The 27,542-nt window shown below is 31.0% G+C and overlaps 1 protein-coding gene across 2 annotated transcripts in view; it reads right to left on the reverse strand.

Moving 5' to 3' along the window:
• The window catches only part of LOC134725806 (uncharacterized), an 88,642-nt gene that overhangs the window by 57,774 nt on the left and 3,326 nt on the right, over window positions 1-27,542 (reverse strand). For both annotated transcript variants that reach the window (XM_063589973.1, XM_063589974.1), the window contains exons 2-24: window positions 25,879-25,906; window positions 21,760-21,853; window positions 19,312-19,412; window positions 18,436-18,666; window positions 17,985-17,996; window positions 14,614-14,709; window positions 13,464-13,597; window positions 12,884-13,091; window positions 12,421-12,584; window positions 11,404-11,644; window positions 10,755-10,933; window positions 10,225-10,399; window positions 9,667-9,855; window positions 9,155-9,328; window positions 8,662-8,844; window positions 8,201-8,371; window positions 7,410-7,526; window positions 6,622-6,816; window positions 5,815-5,997; window positions 4,747-4,956; window positions 1,873-2,070; window positions 1,412-1,603; window positions 312-551 (exon numbers count right to left, since the gene is read on the reverse strand). In XM_063589973.1, the coding sequence (XP_063446043.1) occupies window positions 312-551; window positions 1,412-1,603; window positions 1,873-2,070; window positions 4,747-4,956; window positions 5,815-5,997; window positions 6,622-6,816; window positions 7,410-7,526; window positions 8,201-8,371; window positions 8,662-8,844; window positions 9,155-9,328; window positions 9,667-9,855; window positions 10,225-10,399; window positions 10,755-10,933; window positions 11,404-11,644; window positions 12,421-12,584; window positions 12,884-13,091; window positions 13,464-13,597; window positions 14,614-14,709; window positions 17,985-17,996; window positions 18,436-18,666; window positions 19,312-19,412; window positions 21,760-21,853; window positions 25,879-25,906 (3,715 nt within the window). The remainder of the gene's footprint in view (window positions 1-311; window positions 552-1,411; window positions 1,604-1,872; window positions 2,071-4,746; window positions 4,957-5,814; window positions 5,998-6,621; window positions 6,817-7,409; window positions 7,527-8,200; window positions 8,372-8,661; window positions 8,845-9,154; window positions 9,329-9,666; window positions 9,856-10,224; window positions 10,400-10,754; window positions 10,934-11,403; window positions 11,645-12,420; window positions 12,585-12,883; window positions 13,092-13,463; window positions 13,598-14,613; window positions 14,710-17,984; window positions 17,997-18,435; window positions 18,667-19,311; window positions 19,413-21,759; window positions 21,854-25,878; window positions 25,907-27,542) is intronic.

Raw genomic sequence — 27,542 nt, forward strand, 5'->3', positions numbered from 1 at the left:
AATCAATAAATATCATTATCGCATCTCAGGAGAACATTGTGATTGGTTTAAAGCCATCACATAGTTATCCCCTACAGATCTGTAGCAGTCATTCATTGGGCAATCATTATATGACATCTACTATTAATGATGACGTCATCTATTAAAGTTATTGTATTTCATTGTACATTTCAATACTGACCCCCTATGGATCAATTAAGGGTTAGTAAAACCATAGGGGACGAGGCTAAACCCCCCAGAGATTTGTAAAAGGTAAAACAGTATAACTTATACTAGCGATAGCAAAAACAGTGAATATAAATAGAGCATACCTTTGACAGTTATTTTAAAGCTACAAGTCTCTTCATTATCAGCATGGTCAATGACCCTGTAAGTTACTGTCTGTTCTGCTCTTTCTATTGTCATTGTTGTATTGGCATTCTCCGGTACCACTGTAAATTCCTTGATTCCACCAGAGTTATCAGAAACGGATGGATTCAAAAACGAAGGATTAGTGTAAGCATTAACAATCATATCTTGTGGACAGTTTAAAAACGCAGGTTTAGTTACATCTGAAAAAAAAAAGAAAAAAGTTTTTCATAAATTAGGCTGCATGAAAAAACATTCATAGGTATATTGGTATCATTTCCTTTTTTTATATAAGAAATGATTTCCTCAGCTCACCTAATCTTTCATCTAGAAACACTCAATCTGCAACTACTACCAAAGTAAGAGTAAGGTGATGATTTCAGGCCAAGTTGGCTATTTTCAAATCTTGTGATGCTGATCATTTATGAAATTGAAAGTTTATATCTAACTCTCTATACTTTTCCAGATAATAGGCAAAAAATTGTTAAATATCGTCAATAAAGGACAATAAGTCAACTGGCTATATTTAATATGTTGACTTATATGTCTTGTGGATCATTTTTGCAACTTTTAAAGTGTCTTTATATCTATAATAGTTTTTTAAAGAAAATATGCCATTAAATACAAACAAACAAAATGTATTAATTGTCTTTGAGGGCAAATACTTCAATAAGGAGTCAATGAGGACTACAGCCACAATTTGTTTTCTATATTTAGACATGTTGACCATTTTGGTTGAAATGCAGGGTGATGAGAATGAGATACAACAGAGGCCAAGTGATGAAAAATGCACACTAAATAATGTTTAACTAGTATGCTATACTGAAATAAGCATACAGTTTATGTTTAACACAAGGAACCCATTGTTCAATTTCAACAAAGAATTAACATTTGAAGGCAAGTCTTGCAGCTGGCTAAATATATCCAGTTTATATACATAGATTAACATCATAATATAACTTATCTTGGTATAATCAGGGGTGTACAGAATTTTACACTAGTTTGGAAAATTCATATACCCTGAGGAAGAATCTAAAGTTATTGTAAATGTATAATAACTAACCAATACAATCAGGTACTGTATCATTCCATTTTAGTGCATTATTAAACTGGTTCAACTGGCATTCAATACCAGAATCTCTGTTTGGCTCATAACCAGGTCTACCACAGTTAAATGTCACATAACCATTTTGATCAAAGCCATTAATGGTTAAAGAGCCACCTGCAGGATATCCTGGGTCTTCACACTTTGTTCCTTAAATTAAACAAATTTTACAATTAGTGATTGATAGAATATCAATGTTTAAATCATCAGAAGAACTGTATCACTTGTCATGCATTTTTTTATTTAAGTCATATGAAACAAGTTTCTGGAAAATAATTATGAAACCAATAATAATCAGTTATAAAATAATAAAGCAATGTGAAAAAATTATTCCATCCATTAGTGTATTTTTTTTTAATTTGATACAAAATTGATTAAGTCTGATACTGATTTCTTTAAGGTCAAACATTTCCACCCACCTACACACTGTAAACTTCCTAGATCCCAGTGACCGTCTGCTTCACAGTTGACCTCTGTGTCTGTTGCTCCATTTGTACTTTTACCTCTAACACTGTACAAAGTGGAACATGAGAATGTGAATTTTCCCCCATATCTTGTATTTGCAGGTGTTAGGAAATTGGCTCCAAGAACGGTTCCAGGACTTCCACAATCAATAACTACAAAATAGATAGTGTTCATTAAAATACATTTATAAATTGAACTAATCTTGCAAGAATTGTAACAGCATATTTAATTGAATGTGTACCTTGTACTCAAGTTTGTTCAAGGATATTCCTTTCCTTGATGTTTTACCATTTACCTTACAGTTATCTACCTTGTCTGTTTTACCATTTACATTACAGTTATCCCCCTTTCCTCTTTTACAAATTACTTTACAGTTATCCCCCTTGTCCTTTTTCTCATTTACATTACAGTTATCCCCCTTGTCTGTTTTACCATTTACTTTACAGTTATCCTCCTTGCCTGTTTTATCATTTACTTTACAGTTATTCTCCTTGTCTGTTTTACCATTTACTTTACAGTGATCCCCATTGTCTGTTTTACAATTTACTTTACAGTTATCCCCCTTGTCTGTTTTATCATTTACCTTAGTTATCCCCCTTGTCTGTTTTACAATTTACTTTACAGTTATCCTCCTTGCCTGTTTTATCATTTACATTACAGTTATCCCCCTTGTCTGTTTTACCATTTACTTTACAGTTATCCCACCTGTCTGTTTTACAATTTACTTTACAGTTATCCCCCTTGTCTGTTTTATCATTTACCTTAGTTATCCCCCTTGTCTGTTTTACAATTTACTTTACAGTTATCCCTCTTGTCTGTTTTACTATTTACCTTACAGTTATCTCACTAGTCTGTTTTACCATTTACATTACAGTTATCCCCCTTGTCTGTTTTACAATTTACTTTACAGTTATCCCCCTTGTCTGTTTTATCATTTACCTTACAGTTGTCCTCCTTGCCCGTTTTATCATTTACTTTACAGTTATTCACCTTGTCTGTTTGACCCTTAACCATTACAATTATCCCTCTTGTTCTGTTCTTATCTGTTCAGGTATGTACCACCTTTTATATTCAGACCACTCAACTTATTGGATTATCAATTTTTATAATAACTCAACCCCAAAAGCTGATATCTTTATATATGCAATATGATAAAATATAATTCAACAAGAATGTGTCCAAAGTACCTGGATGCCCCACTGGCACTATCATATTCTATGTTCCATGGACCGTGACATTGGGGTCAAAAGTCTAATTTGACTTTAAAATTAGAAATATCATATCATAAGCATCAAGTGTACTAAGTTTCAAGTTGATTGGACTTCAGCTTCATCAAAAACTACCTTGACCAAAAACTTTAACCTGAAAATCCCACTTTCATTTTATATGTTATGTTGACTGTGAAATTGGGGTCAAAAGTCTAATTTGGCTTTAAAATTAGAAAGATCATATCATAAGCAACAAGTGTAATAAGTTTCAAGTTGATTGGACTTCATCTTCATCAAAAACTACCTTGACCAAAATCTTTAACCTGTGGACGAACGAACGAACAGACGGACGAACGAACGAACAAACGAACGAACAGAGCCACAGACCAGAAAACATAATGCCCTTCTACTATTGTAGGTGGGGCATAAAAATAAAAATAGTTCAGGTAAATAAAACTAAAGGCTCTTAAGAGCCTGTGTAGCTCACCTTGGTCTATGTGCATACATGTATTAAACAAAAGACATAGCAACCAAACAACCCGTTGTTCAATTTGTCTGAACATTTCAGGGCAGATAGCTATTAACTTGATAAACAATTTAACTGCTTGTCAGATTTGCTCTAAATGCTTCAGTTTCAGAGTTATAAGCCAAAATCTACATTTTACCCCTATGTTCTATTTTAAACCATAGCGGCCACCTTGGTTGGTTGGCTGGGTCACTGTACACATTTTTTAAACAAGATACCCTAATAATGAGTGTGGCTTAGTTTTGTTAAATTTGGCTCATTAGTTTCAGAGGAGAAGATTTTTGTTAAAGTTTACAAAAATTTACATGATTTAAGAAAAATTGGCAAAAAATGACTATAAAGAGCAATTTCTCTTTAAGGGGTCAACTGACCATTTTGGTTATGTTGACTTATTTGTAGATCTTACTTTGCTTAACATTGTTGTTTACTGTTTATCTCTATCTATAATAGTATCCAAGATAGTAATCAAAAATGGCAAAATTTCCTTTAAATTACCAATTCAGGGGCAGCAATTCAGAATTGCTCTAAATGCTTTGGTTTCTACATTTTACCCATATATTCTATTTTTAGCCATTACAGCCATCTTGGTTGGTTGACCAGGTCACCGGACACATTTTTAAAACAAAATACTCAAATGACAATTGTGGTCAAGTTTGGTTTAATTTGGCCCATTAGTTTCAGAGGAGAAGATTTTTGAAAAAGTTAATGACAACGATGATGGACGACGACAATGACAATGATGGTGAAGGACAACGGACGCCAAGTGATGAGAAAAGCTCACTTGAGCTAAAAAGGATTTAAAATGGCTTTGATGTGTTTTACCATTTACCTAATAATTATCCCCCTTGTCTATTTTTATCCATTCGTTTGATGTGTTTGGACTCTTGATTTTGCCTTTTGATTTTTGATTTTCCTTTTTGAATTTTCCTCGAAGTTCAGTATTTTTGTGTTTTTACTTTTTACCATTTACCTGACAGTTGCCCCTTTATCTTAGTTTTTCATTTTGTCTGTTTTACCATTTACCATACAGTTACCCCCCTTGCCTGTTTTACCATTTACCTTAGTTATTCCCCCCTTGTCTGTGTTATACTAACCTCCACATTCATAATCATTGCCATATAGATAGTAAGAATTTGATGTCATGTTGTAGATACATTTCCTTTCCTTGGTAAAGTCTGTTTTACCATTTACTTCACAGTTAATGGTCAGCATGTCTCCAAATGGAACATTAGTTGTAGGACTAACAGAATTTGGACCATTGGTCAAGCTGAGAGAATTATAGTTGTCCACGGGGCAAACAACAGCTACAAAATAATTTATACAATAGATGAGGTTACTCTTACATTTTTCTCATATAATCACAGGGACCTTAGTGGATGAGTGTTCTAAATAGTTCATCTAATGTATATTTAGCCTGATAACACTGAGGTTGTCATTTTTAAACCATGCATGTGGCAGGTGCTTTTGATCTTATCTTAAATGACTAGGATTTTTGTTTTCCTGTCAAAGGTTGAAGTTCTCTCAGGGTACCCAGGATTCCTCTACCCTCCCCTTTCTCTGATGATGTTTGGATCCTTAATATTTTGCCCTATAAACTTTCTTCTGGATTTTTCTGAACATATGATAACATTAGAAGTGTCAATTTATTAGATTGCCCTCTGCTAAAATAGAAATAGTAATACTTAAACCTACCATATGAAAAGCATTAAATTATACTATTTCTTAAACTATAACAAAGTTTGATAATCATGTCTTAAGGTGGTTCCTAACATCTTGACTAAAATTAATTTGGCTAATTTATTTTCAAAATTTTTTTACAAAATATTTACTTTGACCCTTTGGCCAATAAATAAGAACCAAACACTTTTTTCAGAAAATTTTCATTGGTTATATAGTAGTTTGACAAACACTAATTTTGATCATTGAGAAGTTAAATATTGTGTTAACAATGCAACATGATTAAAACTTTGAGCTGATTGTACAGAGTTATCTCCCTGTAGTGTTAGGTAAGACCTTAATTATGAGTTCACTGTCACAAGAGAACTGTCTAACAGATATTTGCAGCATGTCTAAGAACTACTAAATAGAAAAAAATACCTTAAAAGATTCAAGTAAATTCTGTATATCATACTGAAAATAAGGTAAACTAAGGGATAACTGACCTTGACATGTTGGAAAAACTGACGGTGACCACTGTCCATTACTGTCACATGTAAACAATTTAGCATTGGATGTTGTGTAACCAAGGTTACAGGAATATTCTACAGTATCACCAAAGTGATGATCTTGTCGATGTGTCAGAAGGATGCCATTGTCTATGGATTGTGGATCTGGACAAAGTCGACCTGAAAAAAAATGATACAATCTATCTTTGTCTTATACATGAGAATATAAAAGAATAATTGTTTATTGCTAATCACACCAATTAAAACTGAGCAGAAAAAAATACATTACATCTAGTATTGATTACAGACACAGACAGATTTATGGTCAAGGTACAGTAAATTGGCTCTGTAACAGATTTATGGTCAAGGTACAGTAAATTGGCTCTGTAACAGATTTATGGTCAAGGTACAGTAAATTGGCTCTGTAACAGATTTATGGTCAAGGTACAGTAAATTGGCTCTGTAACAGATTTTGGAAAATTTTGCTATTAGCCTGATTAATACATTTACAGAATAAAAAAAAAGGTTCAAATACACTGCTGACCTTTTGAAGATCAATAAAATATCAAAAGAAGAAATTAACTGTCACATTATTGAAACAGTAAAGGCAGTTTTTAAAAACTTCCTAATAACTTACTTATAAGAAACATTGCGCAAAACTTGAACTTATATCTTTTGACTTTACTAAAGCATACAAATGATATATTTCAAAAGACATTAATGACTACACTTAGATAAATTATGTTCTCTTGGAATTTAAAATTAACAGTTAACTTTGAGCAGACAACACTTTAATCAACCTACGGACACATGTATGATTGAGGTATTTTACATCCCCCTCTAGTTCACCATTCTCAGGGATATGAAGGGTGAAGTTTGCAGTGCCATCTTTGGTAAAGAGTTCATAGCCTGTATTACAGCTACACTGGTATCCTCCTGGTACGTCAGTACATGTATGATCACATCCTCCACGGTTTGCCATGTCACATTCCAATACATCTAAAAATAGATCATGTCAAACATCATGAAATCCAATGACATTCATACAACAACTTGATTGGTTAATCAAACTTTTGAATAGTATCAAAGGAAATAAATGCATTAAGAACTCTTTTATTCTAGAATAATCTTATTACATTTTCTGTAATTTTCTTCCACTAAAATAATGAAAAGATAGTTCACTCCCTTACAATAAAATTCTAAAGGTTTCATAGTCTTTTTTTCATTCTTATAAGGTGGTATCCAACACTTTCCCTAAAATTAATTTGGCTCGTGTAATTTTCATAAAATTTTGACTAAGTATTTACTTTGACCCTTTAACAAAAATATAAGAATTTAAAAAAATTATGAACCAACCATTTTGTCAGAAAAAATTACACTGGTTATATAGCAGTTTGACAAACACCTATTTTGACCATTGAGAAGCTTAATATTCCCTTTACAACACAACGAAATTAAAACGTTTAGCTGACTTTACAGAGTTATCTCCCTGTAGTGTAAAGTACCACCTTAACTAAGCTCTTTGACAAACTGTAGATAATAATTGTTTACTATTTATAAAAAAAAAAATCCTAAGTATCAATAAAACTTACCGCCGCAAGTTCTTTTATCTGGATTCAGGAAATACCCGGAATTACAGGAGCATATAAAACTACCGATGTTGTCATGGCAATTCTGAGCACATGGTGATCCAGTACACTCATCAATATCTGTAGAGCAAAATAAACAGTCGCATATTATTTGAATGAATTAACACTATATTTTCACTTCATTTTCTGAGAAATGTATTTAAAAATGCACCTTAATTTGCAAAAAGAAATGGACACCAAGGGCATTTTAAAAGGTTGTCTCATTTTTTTCAGAGGAAACTAATAAATGATTTTTTTTTTAAATTAAGAGCTGTGCTATGAGCGCATGATACACAGTAACACCCTTTTAGCTTGACAGTTCCATAACTCTGCAATGTAAAACCAGAAACTCATGAAAAAACAAAAATAAAATTATTTCCATAGACAAGCCAACAAAGTTCTATGAAAACTGCTCAATGAAAAAAATCCTAAAATTTGAAAAAAATATTTTCAAGTTATTTTAAAAGGTGTTGACAATGGATGGAAGTAAAGACAGGTGCACAGACAAAAAGATGGATGGACAGATAACAGTTTATCAAAATAATTCCTGAAAATGGATGTATAAAAACTTAAACTTCAAAAATCCATGATATCAATATAATATGTGAACTTAAATATTGACTATCGTCATGGTTATAATTCATATCTATATAATTTCTTTTATCTATAGGTTGTTTTGATAAACCATTTATAATTCCTTCATGGACAAAGTGTTATCAAATCAATCAAATCAATTACAGTCAAAGGTCACTTACTGTCACATGTTGGTAAATCTCCAAACGTCTGGTTTTCATTACAAACGAGATTAGCTGTTCCATTTATACTGTATCCCTGATCACATGTAACAGAAATCGGCTCCTCGTACTGTGGGAATGTAGATTGCGAAAGTTGACCATTCATGATTTTTGGCAAAGGACAGCGTAGTTCTGTAAATAATAGATTAATATTCTAAATCACACATCATACATAAATTTCTTCAATATGTAACCTCCGAAAACAATAAGCATACTAGAGATGCTTTAAATTGAAGGTGGCAATTAATTTTAATTTTCACAGGCATTATGATTTTTTTTAAGACATTAAACTCTCACAACTATTCTTGAATTATTATGCAGAATAAATGTAAGATTTGAATGTTTGTCCTGATGATTAGAAAAACTATATATTGACTCAAAGACTCAAAGACTAATGGCCTGATTGAATAAAACATACTTACTTATACATGATGGTAAACTAGCTGACCACTGGTTGTCTGATTGACAAAATAAAATGGGTTCACCAACTAATTCATATCCATCATTACAGTCATATCTTATGATAGAAGCATATGATGTAAGGTCACCAGACACAATTGTTCTCTGAGCATTCAGTACTTGAGTTGCTGTAGGACACACTGCTCCTAAAAAAACAGAATAAACAGAAAAACTTATTTCATTTCTTGATTTCAAAGTGAACATTGAATGTGTTTATCATATATTTTAATAATAACTCTGTCACATTTCTCGAAATAATATAAACATCTCAATATTTCAGAATTTATAGTAATCATTATGCTGTACAGTTTATTGTCACAATATCTTATACCAACCTTGTTTTATTTTCAGTTTTGTTCCTGAATTTAAATATTTGTCAAACATTTTGACAGACCTGACAGATTTAATTTGACAAACAAATAAATGCAATATAAATAAGATTAAATAAATTCTAACCTTGACATGAAGGTTGGTTTGTCCACTGCTTAGATGATTGACATTTTACTACTGAATTAGATATCATATTAAATCCTGGAAAACATTCATATTGGACCTCTTCTTCATACACTACTCCAGTAGAGTTAAAGTAATATCCATTGGTAACAGCGGGTGGTAGTCCACAATATACAGCTAAAATAATGTCAAAAAAATAATTAAAATTATAATTTGGGTAGGAGACAAGACATGAAAATTAGGATACCAGTAAAAATTATATTCATGGCTCAATATGCATTGGAAATCATTTTAATGGAGTTTAGTTAATTTTTACAATGCTGTGCAGTTGCGTTTGTGTTTTTTTTTGGTTTTTTTTGTCTATTTAAAAAAAAAACAATCTTGGAGGAATATATGTCCGTCTGCTAATTGAATATATCAGACAATTGGATACTTTTAGCTTACATTTTTGGGTATCCGATTGGCCTGAGTCTACTGTATTGTAAATAGTCATAAGTCTTATATAAAATGCTTACGTTGACACCTGGGGATGGTTCGACTCCAGGTACCACCATACTGACATGTTAACTGAACCGAACTTTGTGTAAACATATCCGCTGCAAATGAATATCCTTGTTTACATGACACAGTTATACTATCACGATATCTCCAGTTCATTGGACCAATCACAGTGGTGTCGTTATTAAACATAGGATCTGGACAATCTGAAAATAAACAAATAATATTGCATTTACTATGGAAGCAGGTCGGAGATTTCGAAGAATATTTCTAATAGTATTCTATTCATCATAATATATAGTTTTATGATGAATTCAAATTAAATATTTAGTGTATTTTCATTCCCGAATATTTTTTTAATGTGGTTGGACAGGATATGTCTATTTCTATTTTTATGTAGCCTTTCAAATAATGATAAATCAATATTATACTGTGGATTCGACTATTATAGTTGTTTTAAATTACAATGTACCAATATTCCTGTATACATCTTTGAAATAGACAAATAAAAAATTTAGTTTAACAAAGTATCTCAAGGTTGGTGAATTCCACAATCATAAATAATTAATACTAACCGACACTATAAACACCATAGAACCCTTTCTTGTTGACTACAGAGTCTGTAGTAAGCTTGAAGTACATTTTTCCATTAGATGAGTAAATAATTGGGTTGGAATTAAATGAAGCAGTATTAAAACCACTTCCACTGTGGACAGCGGTCCCTGTGCTATCAGTACTTTCAGTGTACACCTAAAACAGAAACAAATATACCTTGTTTTACTGAATACTTAATATTCTGGCCCATTTTTAAACAAAGTGCAGAAATCACTTGGAAAACTTAAAGGATATGACGTATTTCTTTAGGGCCTAATATAACCTGTCCAAAATTAGCGTTAAACTGTTAATCTTCAACATGTTTTTTTTAAATTTTGGTTCATTTTCATATTTCAAAGTTTTAAGTAGCATCCAAAACCCAATGGTGTCACACCATTGTGTTGTTTTTTGCTCTTTGGTCAGGTTGCTGTCTGTTTTACAAATTGCTCATTTCAATTTTCTATTCAAATCAATACATATTTACAAATTGTTCATACTTTTAATCAATTACCTGTAAATAATCTTTATTATCTTCTAACACTGCACCAGTTGAGAAAAATAATGTAACACCTTTACCACTCGGTATCTCTAGTTTCCAGGAACATGTCTGATAATTAGCATAATTAATTGATTTCTTGTATCCAGGTGAGTAAATTTCACCTGTCTCTGTAGTCAAGGTAACCTCACAGCCTGGAAAATAAAGATCAAAGCATGAACTCAATTTGAAAACACAGGAGATGAACCTTATATCACCTTGGAAGTTTTGCATTTAAAAAAATCCTTTACTTATAGTTTCAAAAAGTTAAGACACACATCAGTGGTGTTTTCCTGGGTGTGGATTCATTTATTCTTGTGGATAGAAAAAAAAGTATGTGTTTGGGTTGATATTTTTATGTTTTAAGGATACCAATGTCTGAATACAAGCCTATACGAAACATGTAGGTCTATGAACATTTTACTTTGAGGTGTATTTAGGCACATTACTGACCAGTCTCTGTAAAGAGCAAGTGTATAAAACCAGGTTTAACCCATCAGTTGTACCAAGTCAGAAATACGACAGTTATTTTTTCACTCACTATTCCATTGGTTTGATAATTTAGTCTTTGTGGACATCCCTATCTTCTCCAAAAAGAAGTAACTTATGTATGAATATATTTTACCTTGCCAGTAACTAAAACGGAATCCAATCCCTGCTGTACTCATGTGTGTTCTCAATATAATATACATATGTCTACCAGTTGATGATATTATCCGAGGCCCTGTCTGAGGTTCATTAGCACTAGGATCCATAGGAGTATTGTCATTATTACTTGAGGTGTATGAAGCTAACATTGGGTCTGTGGCTGAATCTCCATCATGGATGTTGATAAAATCACCCATATACAATTCAATTGATAGTCTCTAAACAAAATAAAGCATCAAGTATGTTGATAATATCACCCATATACAATTCAATTGATAGTCTCTAAACAAAATAAAACATCAAGTATGTTGATAAAATCACCCATATACAAGTCAATTGATAGTCTCTAAACAATGTAAAACATCAAGTATGTTGATAAAATCACCCATATACAATTCAATTGATAGATCTGAGTCTCTAAGCAAAGTAAAACATCAATTATGTTGGTAAAATCACCCATATACAAGTCAATTGATAATCTCTAAACAAAATAAAGCATCAAGTATGTTGGTAAAATCACCCATATACAATTCAATTGATAGTCTCTAAACAAAGTAAAACATCAAGTATGTTGATAAAATCACCCATATACAAGTCAATTGATAATCTCTAAATGAAGAAAATAAAATTATCATAACAAATCCAGTTCAAACAACATTATAGTAAATCAGTATTTTAAAAAATTATGATCAAAAATATATTTCTCTTGGAAAAAATAATCTAGTAAATAGATTGTGTGGTGTTATGTTCCACATTTTGTATAAAATAAATTTTTTTTGTTCTTTAAAACAAAATCATAATATTAAGTTTATGCTATAAACATCTTGCAAGAATTTCCCGGTGAAATTTTGTTGAAATCCAGTTCTCGTTTATAAATAATATATATAAAATGTTAGGGGGAATGGGATGACCAAACAAACAAAGAATGGACTTACAGACAGAATGATCATTTATGATACTGCTTCAGAAGAAAGGGTAATTATTAAAAACAAACCTCAATGGTGACTATTTTTTTGGTATTCTGAGCTGTTATTATCCACACATAGTCCTGGCTTCCTAAATATGCTGTTGCAATAGCGGCCGGAAACAAAGGTGGAGTTAATGTAGAGACAGTGTCCATTGCGGTTATTGGCAATGAAGAAGCAGTACCATCATCAACTAAAATGAAAAGAACGTTTATTTGTTGTTTTATCTATTCAGGAAAATAACCTGTGTGAACTTAATAAATTTGTTCTAAACAAAGCTAATGTGAAAATAAAGTTTCATAAAAATAAGGAGATATGGTTGCAAATTTGACAATTCCCAGAAGATCAAAATCATGTAGAGGTAAACAATACATACACACTATGTTGAAACTCAAATGTTTTTGTACTTTTTGTCATTTTTAACAAACAATCTTCAGACTATATTGTTTAAACCCTAATATTAATGTCTAAAAAAAAGTCATCAATACTTACGGCTTTGAAACTTAAGGGAAAATCCTGTCTTCTCACTGCTTGAATCAGTGATGAACCTAACTATCAGATAATTATTGTAACTACGGTAGCGATGAGTTCCTGTCAAACTTCCAGATAGTCTAGCTATGGCTGTGGCAGTGGCTTCTGTTTTGCCACCTACCAAGATGTCCACTACATCAGCATTCTTCTCTGTATTGAAAACCTCAACCTGAAAACATTCCAAATATAATTTTCTTTATTCATCAAATAATATTGGTACAGAAAGACTTTTTTGTTTTTAAATTAGCATGAATTGATATTTCAGTATACATTATAGTTGTCTTTTCTATCTTTCTGTAACTTCATCCTGTGGTTAGGAGAAAATCAATTGCTTGATATTTAAGTTGTCTTATTGTTTGTTTATATTTATTTCATAGATTAATTCATTAAAAAAATATAATATGGAATAGAAATCATACAAATAGTTCTACTAACTAGATACTGTGTTGGACAAAAGCATAAAGATTTTGTTTTTCAAATGATTTTTTTTTATTAGTACAAATGTACATGTATGTAAAATACATAACTAAGTTTTAATTACCTCCAGCAGAATATTGGTTCCTTCTCTTCCCATGATGGTCCACAGACAGACCGATGAAGATGTATATGGATTAGGATAGTTACTTGATCTTATGGTTCCTGATGGTACTGTCAAAACTGTATGACACTTATTGCCTATAAAATAAACAGTATGTGTAAATGGATGAAATTTCTAAAAGAACTGCAACTGTAACTATGTATACAAAACTTACATGGCCTTATAGGACCAATTCTTTGTTCTGCTGTTTTATCACTGGATGCAACAATGGTGAAGCTAAACTTACATTATTTGGAGAAATGTCAGTGATTTTATATACTACTTTGACGGTTAACATGTCACGGAATAGAAGTTCCTTCATAATATAAGTTCCAAAAGGAAAATATATTCTGGAATATTATTTCCACAGGAATAAATATTACAGTAATTATGTACCTAACAGAATAAATGGTATAGAATATTTGTACCAAAAGGAATAGATATCATGACACTGTTTATAACAAAATTTCCATTGGAACTTCTGTTAGGCGGAACAAATATACGTTGACAAACAGCACTTTTAGCGCTTTTGGCTTTTATCTAGTGGTCAGTTTTTATGGAGGTTTCCAGAGTGTCTGGAGAGAAGCACCAACCTTCAGCAGCAAAACATTCACAATATCAGTGTCGACAGGAATTGTAAATGAACAATTTTGACTGAGATGTATATAAAGGTAAAGTTGTGTTTTTTATTGATGCAATTCAAAAGTTTCCTATACGTTAAGTATCTTAGATTTGGTCATAGTGAGCCACTTACTTCACAGTCTCTTTCATCAGAATAATTTCCTCAGTCATCCTCCAAATTACATTTCCATCTGTTACTAACACTTTTTTTATTGCTATAACAATATAAGTGTTGGTCATAGTGACCTACTTACCACAATCTTATTTCATCAGAATGATCTCCACAATCATCCTCTGAATCTCATTTCCATCTTAAATTGACTTTTTTATAATGCTATAACAAGACAATATGTTGGTCATAGTGACCTACTTACCACAATCTATTTCATCAGAATGATCTCCACAATCATCCTCTGAATCTCATTTCCATCTTAAATCGACTTTTTTATAATGCTTTAACAAGACAATATGTTGGTCATAGTGACCTACTTACCACAATCTATTTCATCAGAATAATCTCCACAATCATCCTCCCCGTCACATTTCCATCTGTTACTAATACATTTACCGTTGTTACAGAAAAAGTTGCCTATAATTAAAAAAAAATATCATTTTCCATCTTGAAAAACAGAATATACGAACATGTCAAATATGTTGAATTAAGATTTGGATTTGAAGGGAGTGGTTATATTTTCAAATGATTTAAATCTAAGTTGATGGTTTCTGTTTGAAATGTTCTGTACCTACTAGTTACTGTAACAAATATAGTAGTGAGGGTTATTTTGAAGAAAAAAAAAGAAAAACTATGCAAGATTTCAATATCAATTTTTTGTTAAAATAGAATAATAAAATTGAGAATGGAAATGGGGAATGTGTCAAAGAGACAACCCAACCAAAAAAAAAATCATCAGCAGAAGGTCATAATAAGACGTAATGTAAATCCAATATGTGTGCTTTGTCTTAGTTGTCTTCAGTTCCCCCCAATGGACAGCTTTGAGTTAGATGCATTTCCGTCAAAAACTTTGGTTTTAGTGAACATCATTCCTGCGTTAAGGGGCATCGTCACTTCCGTTCCCATGTTGAGCAAGTGGTTGGAAAACTATGATGCTATATTGCACAAATTATTTGGCAAATTGAATTCTCATAATTGACAATCTACACTGCTATCAGTTGGGAATAGTGATTAAGTACCTACGGAACAAACATTACTTCTAGTTTATCCTGCACAATGACGATCACTAGTAAGATGCTTGGTGAACGTTAATAGTGCAAGAATACAGGCCATCCCCTCTATCTGGTAAATGATGTCATAAACGCACACATCATTGACAAGTTTTTTCCTATTGAAGGACAAACTCTAAAATGGTCCACTGTATGGGAAAACCTCATAATTTTGAAATTGTTATTCATTAATATTTTAACAAAATTAAAAGTGACAAATTATAGTCCCCCAAATGATTTGTAAAGTTTTAAAAATTAAATTACATTTAACAAATATTTGTATGTTTGTAAATTACTACATTTAACTACTTGATTTAATGTTCTTATTCCCCTTTCATCAAATAACTAGTGCATGTCAATCTCACATGAAATTATAATTCATCAAGTAAATATGACTTTAACTTTTTACATAAAAAACTTCCCCCTAATTAATTATTTTGTAGTTCAGTAATGCATAAAAGAATCATAAAATAAAAACAGAAAATCAAATGTTTTGCTATCAATCATCAAAATAATCTTTTAGTAAAAGGTGCATAATGATTTTTAAAACATTGTTTATAAAAAAATCTCTTCATATTCATTTATATGACTGATTTTTTTTCTTAGATAATTTCTTCTTCCTTTATATTCATCTTTTAAAACCAAAAAAAATGATAATTTAATAAAGTTCTAATGGTATAGAGTCATAAAGCATTAATTCAAGACTTAACTGCTTACAATTTTTTCGATCATGAAACATACATGTTGGAAAATTAAAATGTAAACACTAAAACTGTTTACAAGTTCAAATTAAATTATTCTACAATGTATTACAAAATTTTTGACAAACAACTTTTCTTTGCAGCACAATTTGAATAAATGTTGGAAAAGTTTGTACATAAGAGCATAATCAGTTAATTGGATTATTGGTTTGACTCCACAGAACTTCAATTAGAAAACCATAAAAAGTTAGATGGAAATTGAGCAACAATTCAAGTGTACATCCTTTTATAAAGATGTTGTCCTTGAATATTGATAGAGATGACCTGGAATATTGATAGAGTTGACCTTGAATGTTAATAGAGTTGTCCTTGAATATTGATACTTAACTGATGTCATGTTAACCCTGTTATCCTTAAATATCAAACAAACTTGTACTCAATCATGTCTATAATTATACAATATCTGACAGTCATAGAATAAGACATAATCTGACAGTCATAGAATTAGACATAATCTGACAGTCATATAATTAGACATAATCTGACAGTCATAGAATTATACATAATCTGACAGTCATAGAATAAGACATATCTTTAGATTCACTGTCTGTAAACCAACTAATTTTAGTGAGCAATTTATTTTAGCAACTTTTGCGAGTAGAAAAATATTGTGAATATACAGTTGTGAATATGTAAAATTTGAATCTTTTCTAATTTAACTACATCAAAACAAAGTTGAGATCAGTGAAAATAAGTTGGTTTACAGTATGAATCATCATGCAATCATCAGCACAAAATATTAAGTGTCTTTTCTTTGTTTTACCCCTGTACCAAGTCAGGAAAATGGCATTTGTTATCTTCTAGTTCATTTCTCTGTGTGTGTTTAATTGTCGTTTGTTTTTTGTTCACTTCAGTGTTTCTGTTGTTTTGTTATTTTCATCTTATAGTTGATATATTTCCCACGGTTTAAAATTGTAAACCAGATTTGTTTTCTCTCAATCAATTTATGACTTTTGAACAGCAGTATACTACTGTTGCCTTTATTTATCTAAATATGAGCTTATGGTTAGATTTTGATATGGGTTATTAACAATAGTTTAAAATTTTCACTTTGATCATTAAACAAGAATTTAAAATCAACCACTTATCAATTAATATGCTTCAACATGCTGCTCTTACATTAAACACATGCAAACAACCGTAACCACATTGTTAATATCCACACGGTCACTGATCCATTTAATTTTAATGTACCACATCTTCTTATTTTATATATTTTCAAAAGGTGGTTGAAAAACTTTATTTTATTTTATTGCTTTCATAACCATACTGAAGAAAAACTGTAAATTTTCTAAGAAAATATTTTGAAAAAACAAAATTTAAATCGTTTAAATTGAAACCAAAAATGCTGAGACCATGTGTTGTGCAGGAAAATCATTTAATTTGACTAGTTTGTGCTGCATTGACCAGTATGTACTGCAATGGCTGAAAAATAATTCAGTGTTTTCCCTTCCAAATTTTTAAATTAATTGACTAATAGGATGAATTTCATTATTTGAAGGAAAGAAGTTTATTAATATGGTAATGTGAATTTCAAAATTTAAAGAAAAAAGGTTTGAATTAGTGTATGGTGGCACATCCCTAAATACACCCTCTAGGAATAACACTGTATATCTAACAGCTAAGTATAATCTTATAACATAGATATATAAAATAAGAAGATTTGATATGACTGCAAAAGTGACAACAATTACCAGACACCAAACCAAGTAAAAGTCAGTAAACAGTTGCCCTATTTGCTAAGATTTTGTTACTTTTCTGGTAAAGGAATGGTAAGGATGTGCTAGTAAGGGGATTGGTGTGAATATACCGGGTAGCAGTCATGTGACGGCAAAGGGAAATCGCAAAACAAATAAAACTTAGAATAGTGCCACATTCTTACCGGCTTGACCACCTGAAAGAAGATATTTGTGTTTAAAAAAGGATATTTATATATCAGTTTCACCAATAGACAAGTTTTTTTGAAGAAAGTAAAGATATAAAATGTTAAGATACATTAGCCTGCCCAATTACTTTCCAAAATATACTGCAGTTAAATAAATTTAAACTTGTTTTACATCAAAATAACGGATGCCACAAAGAAGTATAGCTTTTAGAATGACCAACAGGAGTGGGCGTCATCCCAATTTCTGAAAAAAAAACTTTCTTTACTATATCCTAAAAAATTATTTTCTTAAATCAATAAGTTCAAAGTCAGGATAAGTGTAAACTCTGAATTTCCACCAAAATAAAGGTCTATTCTATTATATTCTTGACATCCCATAGAAGGTTCTGTCCCCCTTCTTCAGATGAAAAACATTCTTTTTTTTTTAAATCAAACAAGTATCCCTTACCTGCAGGACATGAGCTTCGTTCACATACAAAAGCTAATTTCTGTTCACATCGTCCAAACTGCCATTTGTATTGTCCATTACTTATGGTCAAATAGGCACAGTCTCCATTTGTAACATCTGGACTTTGGTCAGCCCATCTTCCTTCATACTTTGAGCCAGAGATTGGTCCTGTCACAGAATTCCATCTCACAGAAACATCATTTGTGTCTGAGATACCAATACGGTTCATTCCTGTAAATATAATTTTATAAATATATTCCTTCTTAAAATTAAATCAGCTATTTTTTTTTGGCATTTTATTCAAAATTATTGGGGGATAAGAAACAAACTGCTTTCATGTTTATAAGTGAAACAAATCCTCTTTTCTCTTAAAACAGGGCTATAATCTGAAAACATGAGATAGCTTGGTAAAAGAAGCATAAATACTCTATTAGCAACTTATATTTGCTTACAGTTTTGTGTTTTATAACTTATTTTAGTGAAAACTTTGATTTGCTCTTCTAGCTCTTTCTTGCAAGATCAGTAGTGATTCATTACCTGGATTTTCCTAATTCTCTTGATCCATTCATATAAGTTGAACATGTTCTTCACTATTTGTTGTTAAAATGGGGTACCAGACGTATGGTCAAATCAAGTAACATTTTCGGTTTACACAATCGTAATACAGCCAGTGCCAAAGTATTTTATTCTGTTATATACACCTTGTCTAATTGCAAAGATACTAAACACGTTTAAGCAATCTAAATAAATTTTAGATTCAAATCTAGCTGTGAAATAAAGTTTTATCAGAAGACTATTGAATAACTGTTTTGATATACAATACTAGCCTTGTTCTGATTATAACAGAAGTCTATTATAATAGTTTGCCGTACATACCTAGCCATACTGCAGAAGTACCAGAAGCCTGTTGTGATACAAATTGTCCAACTTCTTCATTGTCATAAAAATCTTTGATGGTCACTAAATGTGAACCTTCCCTGAAAACAAAAACATTTTTGTTTTCACATTTTTAAAGATAAAAGTATATAACAAACAGTTGTCTGAAAGTGGTCAACTTTCAAATTGAACTACAGATTCAATGATACATATATTTCTTCATTTACATTTACTATGAAAAAGTTACACAGTAGCAGGTAACCAAATACAAAAAGCAATCAGGTGCTGATACTGTTTAGAAAATATCAATAATGCATTGCAGGCCTTTGTTCTAAATGGACTGAACTGGTTGAGGGTAGATACAGAATGTAATCATATGAAAAGTGCCATACCATTTAAACTTTATAATAAGCATAAAACAGATGCTTTCTCACATGACTTGATGATATGGGTTATTGATACTACCTTTAGAACTGTGAAAGATTATGGGAATTCTCACTGACAACTGATGCATAATCATACATGATAATAAGAGGCAGATCTAAAGGGGGTCCCTTTTGTGGGAAAAAATTTGGTTGATTACATATGGAATCACTGAAGCAGTACTGGAGCAGGATGGCCCCTCTTAAGAAGTTATCAGGCCCTGCTTATGAAAATTTCTGGATCAGCCACTGTTGATTGCTCTTATTTGTATTACCAGATACTTTAACAGACTTTTGCATAAAATTCAAACAAATTGTATTTGCTCTACGTGTACCATAATAAAGAATATAAGACATGTGCAGGATGCAGTTAAAATGTCAGCAAACTGGGTTTAAACCAAGGTTTTGAAAAAAACCTGGTATTTGACTAGGAGTTTAAGTGTTTTCATACTGCTGCAGTTTTTGCCTTGCAATAAATTATGAACCCTTCAATCAAAGCTTTTTAAAATACAATAAAAAAATTACTGGTGTAAGTGGTGACAAAATGGGGGTCAAGTTCAAAATTGACAACTTTCATTTTATCTGTTCAGTAGTTATAATGATGTTAAAAGCTTATTCAAGTAAATGGTTTGCTGCAATTTCCTTATCTGCAATGGATGCCGTGGGAAACACTGTCAAGTTTAGGTGTATATTCATGACTTTATAAATATTCAGTTAAAGGGAAACTTTACCAGGAAGATACACTAACTAAGTTTTCTTATTCTTTTTTTCAATCACACAGATTTTTACCTACACATTAAAAATATATAAGTTTGACTTGATTTTATATTTGTTGTTTCTTATTTGTGTTTGTAACTATGTATACTGTATTGTTTATTATATTTGTAAAAGAATAATATTATAATGATATTATATTATGCTACTTGTGAGCCCATTTTATGGAAATAAAGCATCTTCATATATTTGTTGGCGTCCTAACTAATTGATTTTCTCAGCAGCATTTTTTTCAAATCTCCCATGATTTGTGTTACATTATTAATTGATATTTCTAACAATATCCGAGTTCCCTCTTCTAGAAGATAATCTCTGTCTGTTATTGCATTTTCACAGTGCTATGGCTTTTTTTTACCTTCAACTGACTGACTGAGTTGGGTAGATTAATACTAAAGACAAACATAACTACTTTTTAATTAAATTACTGAATACAAATTTATAAGCTGGTTTATAAACACAGTGCAAAATGTAGTATAATGTACATAAACTTGGAATTTTCTTATATAAACATAAACCATTATTTTGTTGAAATACATATTAGGATTTAATCTAAAGAATGTACAAAAGTACACACAAGAGAAAAAAATATATGATTAACTTAAATTTAACGAGGAAGCACAGTAACTTCAAAGGCAATGATGGATAAATACACACAAAAAATCTGACAATTTAGAAAACATTAAATAAAGTCTTCTATCATAAACAGGTAAAAAAACATTCATGTCCTTACATTCTTGTTGCCATCCATTTAGCATGATCAATAATGTCTACATTTAAAAATGTTTTCATTGTAGAAGTACTTAACTTTAATGTAAGGTCTTATTCTTTTAAAAAGTCAAATCCTTCAGGGTATATTATCACTATACTTTAGTACACCTAAGTACATATATCTTACAGATAATTTATAGTTTTACCCAAGAATAGAAACAGGTTTTTTTGTAGTGTGGTCAGTAGCTTGCCACTAACCTTACCAAATGGCCAAAAGCTTATTATAAAACTGAAAGGATAATTGCTAGTTTCTCTCTTAAAAAGGCAGGAAAGATATGATGGGTAATAGATCATTTATAAATAATTAATCTGCTTCATGTAAAAAAATTTAATAGGTTGAACACTTTGTTTTCGATTTTCTTCTATCAACTCACAATAAACCAAAGAAAATGTAATATTCTTGTTTTAAACTGACAGTCTTCCATGGTCTTTTTAAAATTAAGTATAGTTTTAAAACAGCTGAGAGGTCTGATCATTCACTCACCCTTGACAAATCCGTAATGCATTCTCCCAAGTTTGTCTTTCCGTATCGGCCACGCCAAACAATTTGTAACATGATATACCCTTCACATTCCAACCTGTTGAGAAATATAATACCAAATTTATTCAAAATACTAGTACGTTCAATCTTTTGTAGTTTTACTACTGCACTCATTAATGCCTTAAACACACACAATGTATATAAAGAAGTGATACTTTGTACGTAATGCATCTGTATCAAACTTGTATAGATAGTACAACAGTATAAAAATCTAGATCTAAAATAATATGCTTATGTAACAAATCTTCATGAAATATGATCAGAATTGCCAGGTAAAACTGATACTGTATCATACAATCATTTAGACAATTTTAAAACTTAAATTGATGAATTTGAGAGGGACACAATCCTATACTATCAAGACTTTGTGACTCATTTAATATGATACCCAACAATGTAAATGTTTAAAGATTTTATATTCACAAGATGAAACTATATGCTATGAGTTGGTCAAAAAAGAATTTGTTTATCCTGCCAAAGGAAGGTTATTAAATAGTTAATTTTCAATAAACAGGTTGGCATCAACAGATCTATGAAACTATTCCAGCCTTATATGTCTTGCATCCTATTAAATCTAAATATAATGTAGAACGGCAAGTATGTGTTTTCCTGGAGGCAAAGCGTGAGTTCAGACTTCATAATTCTTAATAATCTAACACTTGTCAATAACTTTTTGTATTACAAAACAATAGTATTAAATATAAATAAATAAATCACATGAAAAAATGTCACGACAGGATTTTAAATAAGTTTAGAAATCCTTATATATTTAAATGGTGTGTACTTATGTAAGTATATCTTATAGAATACTTCATCCATAAAATCATGTTATAACAAGAGGAATTACACAATATTGAGTCAATGAAAGTTTAAATCAGGCAGAAATTGTAAACAGGTTTCATAAGCTGGTTAAATAACATGTTTTATACAATCTGGTTATATCTAGTGTCATATATAAATTTACTACATGAATAACTATCTATTCCATTTCTTACATTTTTTCGAATCTTCTTTTGTATTTAAGACCACTGTACCTTGCTGACTGCATTACAGATAGGTAACACATACCAACACTTTTTCACAAAATCATTTTAGTGAAAGATAGTTTTATTTTAAGGATGAGATAAGTTCTACTATTCAGATTTGTTTTGCAGATGAATGGAGGAAAGAGTTATTGTAATAAATGATATATTTCAAAATTTTCATCCAATTTTCTCTTTTTCTTCAAAAAATGATGACTGAGCAACCTTGCCAATGCAGAAGTTGGCAAAATTGGGCTAATAAATCATTGAAAAAAACTGAGACTACTATAACACATATAGAAATCTCAGTGATAAATTGCAATAGAAAGATGCACATTCAAACTTTTAAGCTTTTAAAAGGTAGTTACCCAAATAATTTTGTGTAAATAATGTATGTGCAAAAAAAATGAATTTGTTTTAAATAAGCAATTTCTCTTCCCTTGAAGGGAGATAACCCACAAGCACAAAGCAATGAGCCATATAAGCATATGATCATGTTGTCTTGCTAGAATAAACACAAAAGCTCTAGAAGCACAAAATTTAACACATAATACCTGGTTTATCTGTAAAAGAAATGATAATGATATTTTAAGAAATAATCAAATGAGTATAAAATGTACCATCTCCTTTGTACCAGTGATAGCTTTTAAATCCATTAATAACATATACAAATTATTATTGTCTTTATTCCTGTGATGGGACAGGATGCATTTGAAAAAGATAAGTAACAAAATAAAACTCAATATCAAAGTGTCTATATACAACTGGTATAATAGCCGTGTTTTGTCACAAAATTTATGTGCCAAAAGAATTTTTTTACCCTTAGTTAAAATTGAGAATGTAAATGGGAAATATGTCAAAAAGACGACAACCCGACCAAAGAGCAGTCAACAGCCGAAGGCCACCAATGGGTCTTCAACACAGCAAGAAAATCATATTAAAGAGTTGTGAATTTGACATGCACAAATATCAATGTTACTGGCTCTGGTCTGCATCATCAGTTAAACTGTATTGGCTTCCTCAGGTATGCAATTTCCAACTGACAGCAACAAAACTTTAAATTTAGAATTATCATCCCTTACACCTCTAGTGTAAATGAAACCTTATTACAAACAAATCGGTCAAATATGCTTTTTTAATTTAAATACTTTTAGATTTTTAATTGACTATTGAAATGTTACATTAGGCTACTTAAATTTTATTTAACAATTTTTCAGAGTTTTATACATGTCAGATAAAACATACTTTCTCCTTTCAAAATGAGGGCCTTGTAGTCTTGCATCATTTATTGTTGGCAACTTACATATGAAGAAAACTATTGACTTCATACTTGACTGGTCACAATTTTAATACTTTTTGGGGTTTTATGGCTTTTTTAGAGGCACTAAAGGCAGTGAAAATGTTTATCATCCCATTTACTGATATCCCATATTCTTTCTTTCCATAAAAAATATGTTAAAATCACTTCCTTCTTTTATTAAATATGCAGGTAAAGGCTTATTTTAACATCAATAAGACATCTTTTCAAAATGTGAAAAGGATGTACTGAGTTGACCAAAGGTCATTCAAAGTGTCATTTAAAGACACAATCAGACCAAAATCAGGTATTTCACTTTGCCCTGTTAGATTTGTTTGTTGTTCGTGTAAGTTCACGAGCGTCAAACAAATCTTATGTGGTGTAAGTACAATGAGCCCATGATTCTGACAGAGATTAAAGAAGGCTTCTTACAAAGGATGGGAGGTTAATATAGACAAATAGTAGACAAATTTGCATTTTCAATTTAGTCATTTTGTTCGAACACCCAGTTTTAATTTATCACAAATCCTATTCAATACATGTAACACCTTAGATTTGAAAATGCCAAAAAAGTTTATATTACATGTATTCTATTTAATGATAATTATTTCTTCCTGTTTGAAAATACCACAAAGAATTTAACCAATTTGACAACAATAAAAAACTTCATAAAGAATTCCAATAATTAGACAACTTCTCTACAGGAGTGGATTATCCCACCTTAAATACAATGAGATTACATTTTTTAATACTGTCATATTATGTTGTCGAAAATATGAGACCTCAATTTAAATGACCATATTTGACCGGGCTTAATTATTAGTAAAATCTGTTCACTGAACTTTTTAACTTGATGAAATATGAAGATAAAAACTATGAAAGCAATTTCTTTAACCAATTCATTTCAATTCAGGCGAATGATTAGTGTGCACTGACAAAGTATTGAAGAAAACATAAATGCTTTTTTAAACACAAATTATGGGTTACCTCTGATCATAAAAATTGTAAACCGTGAAATATCTACTTAAATCTGAAATTCATCGTTTTAAATTCCATCAAATCTTTAAACATAAATACAGTTGCATCTTCAACAACTTTGTTTATGCAATAGGCGTCAACCTCAAATGTAAAAAAAAAGAAGAGTTTAAAATGGTAAAATGTTATTGGAATATAAAGTTAGTTACAATGGCCACACCTAAATAAACATATATTTACTTTGTTATTAAAAGTACATGTACTAACTCTTTCCTTAGACTATGTATATCTAAGTACAATTTTACTTATATTCTATGGAGGATATTTTTTAACTTACTAAAATACACATATATAAAAGATTGAAGAAAAATAACTGCTTGTGTAAAAATTTGACCTATGACTAAAAATTCTTTTAATGTATTTAACATCAAATCATTTCTGTTTCTTTGCAATTGTCGTCAATTTGTTCTATTTTCATGTTGGCATGATCAATAACATGTAATTTACTTCAGTGAGCTCCTCCAAAATGAACATAAAAGTCACTTCTTGATGTTCATTGGTTGTACTTTAAGTTGTAAGCTTGCTGTCTGAAAGACTTCAATCCCATATTTTTGTTATTCAAAGTACTTTGAGTACTACCAATGAACATCTAAAAACAAAACATCTATAAGACAAAAATGCAATTGTTATGAAATTAATCACTACCATTAAAATGTATTAGAATACTATATTTTTACTAAAAACAAATAAGAAGATATGATTACTAACCTTGTGGACAGGTATATGTTATTGGGTCCTGAAAGTAAAATAGAAAAAACAATTAAAAAAACATTTTAATATCCATATAAGTCATGTAAGTCATTTGTATACTTAGGACTGGATGTTTTGAGTGCGACGATAAAATAATTTATGAATTTATGATTTTGCAGGGGAAAAAATCTGTACAAGATGCAAAGACAGCTGTGTGTAGTTCTGTAAGGTGAAATTAAAGAATGACTATCTTATAAAATATATGTTTTCTCCAAAGGACGCCTCGGGGTGTGGGAGTTTCTGGCTAGATTGACTCTTAGACCCATTGGTGGACTTCGGCTGGTGTCTGCTCTATGGTCGGGTTGTTGTCGCTTTGACACATTCCCCATTTCCATTCTCAACTTTATTTCTTGTTGAATTGTTTAATATTTATTATTTCCATGTCTTTTATAGCTTTCTATACAGTATTGGTTTTGCTCATTATTGATGTTAAACCTTCTACATCATTTGGTAGACATAAAAATGATAATACAGAGTAATAATGCAGGAAGGAAGGAATTAAAATACTCCAGAGTACTTTTAATGTATTTTTGTTGTTAATAATTTTTTCGTTTGTCTATTATAATATGTGTCACATTATATACTGCACAATGTCTCATGTTTGTTACATGCTTATATGATCATATTTGTTAATTGTAAATGCCCCCTGTGGGACCCTGATTGGAATAATAAAAATATTCAAATTTATAAATGAGTTATTGGATAAAACCCTGGTGAAACATTTGCCTGTCTCATAATTGCCTTAATGGATGCTAAAAATTTAGACATTTCCCCGACTTTGGACCTTCTACAAAATATGTTCAATAAGGATCTCATTATGAACTACAGAGGGGACAGAACCTTTTATGGGACGTCAGTTTCTGGTGTTTTCAAGCTTGGGATTTCGGGATTCAGGAACTCTTTTTTTTTTTATTTCGGGATGTCAAGGTTTAAATTTCTTAAAATACATGACTTCAGGATTTCATGTTTTTAAGTCTGGGATTTTGGGATCAGGACCCCTCTGATCCTACCCCCTACCACCTATAAACCACCACCACTAAAGCACTATAGGCAGGTATGGTTTCCACCCCTCTTTTCTTCTTTTAAGAATACGGTTTATTAGTAAGAATTCCCAAATTTTTCAACAAATTTTTACTAAAACCTGAGACTACTATGTGTTATAGTAGTCTCAGCTAAAACGTGCTATTGCTTCTATCAGAGACATATAATACAATGTATTATATGTCTCTGCTTCTATCTATCGATTGTTTGCCAGACAAGGCACACTTCCAAATGCTCCAGGATAAATACAATAGCATATACATGTATATATATGTGTGCTATAAGTTATTATTAATTTAAATTAGTTGTAAAACGACAGTGTGAAAGTTTCTGAAGCCCTATTCTGTGTAATCTGATACTTAGAGTCTATTTTGGAAGGGGAGAGTAACTAACTCCTAATGGTTGGTATAACTACACTGGACACGACTGTACAATGATTGAATGATCTACAATATATGGGACTGTCTCTGACAGAAACATGTAAAACATAATAGTGTTTGCTGTTCTGCGGATCTGAAAAGATTGAAAATTGATCTGATCATTTTGTTTAGCTCTGAGACTATTTTCATAGCAGTCTCAGC

Source organism: Mytilus trossulus, chromosome 7 (genome assembly GCF_036588685.1).
Source record: "Mytilus trossulus isolate FHL-02 chromosome 7, PNRI_Mtr1.1.1.hap1, whole genome shotgun sequence".
NCBI lineage: Eukaryota > Metazoa > Mollusca > Bivalvia > Mytilida > Mytilidae > Mytilus > Mytilus trossulus.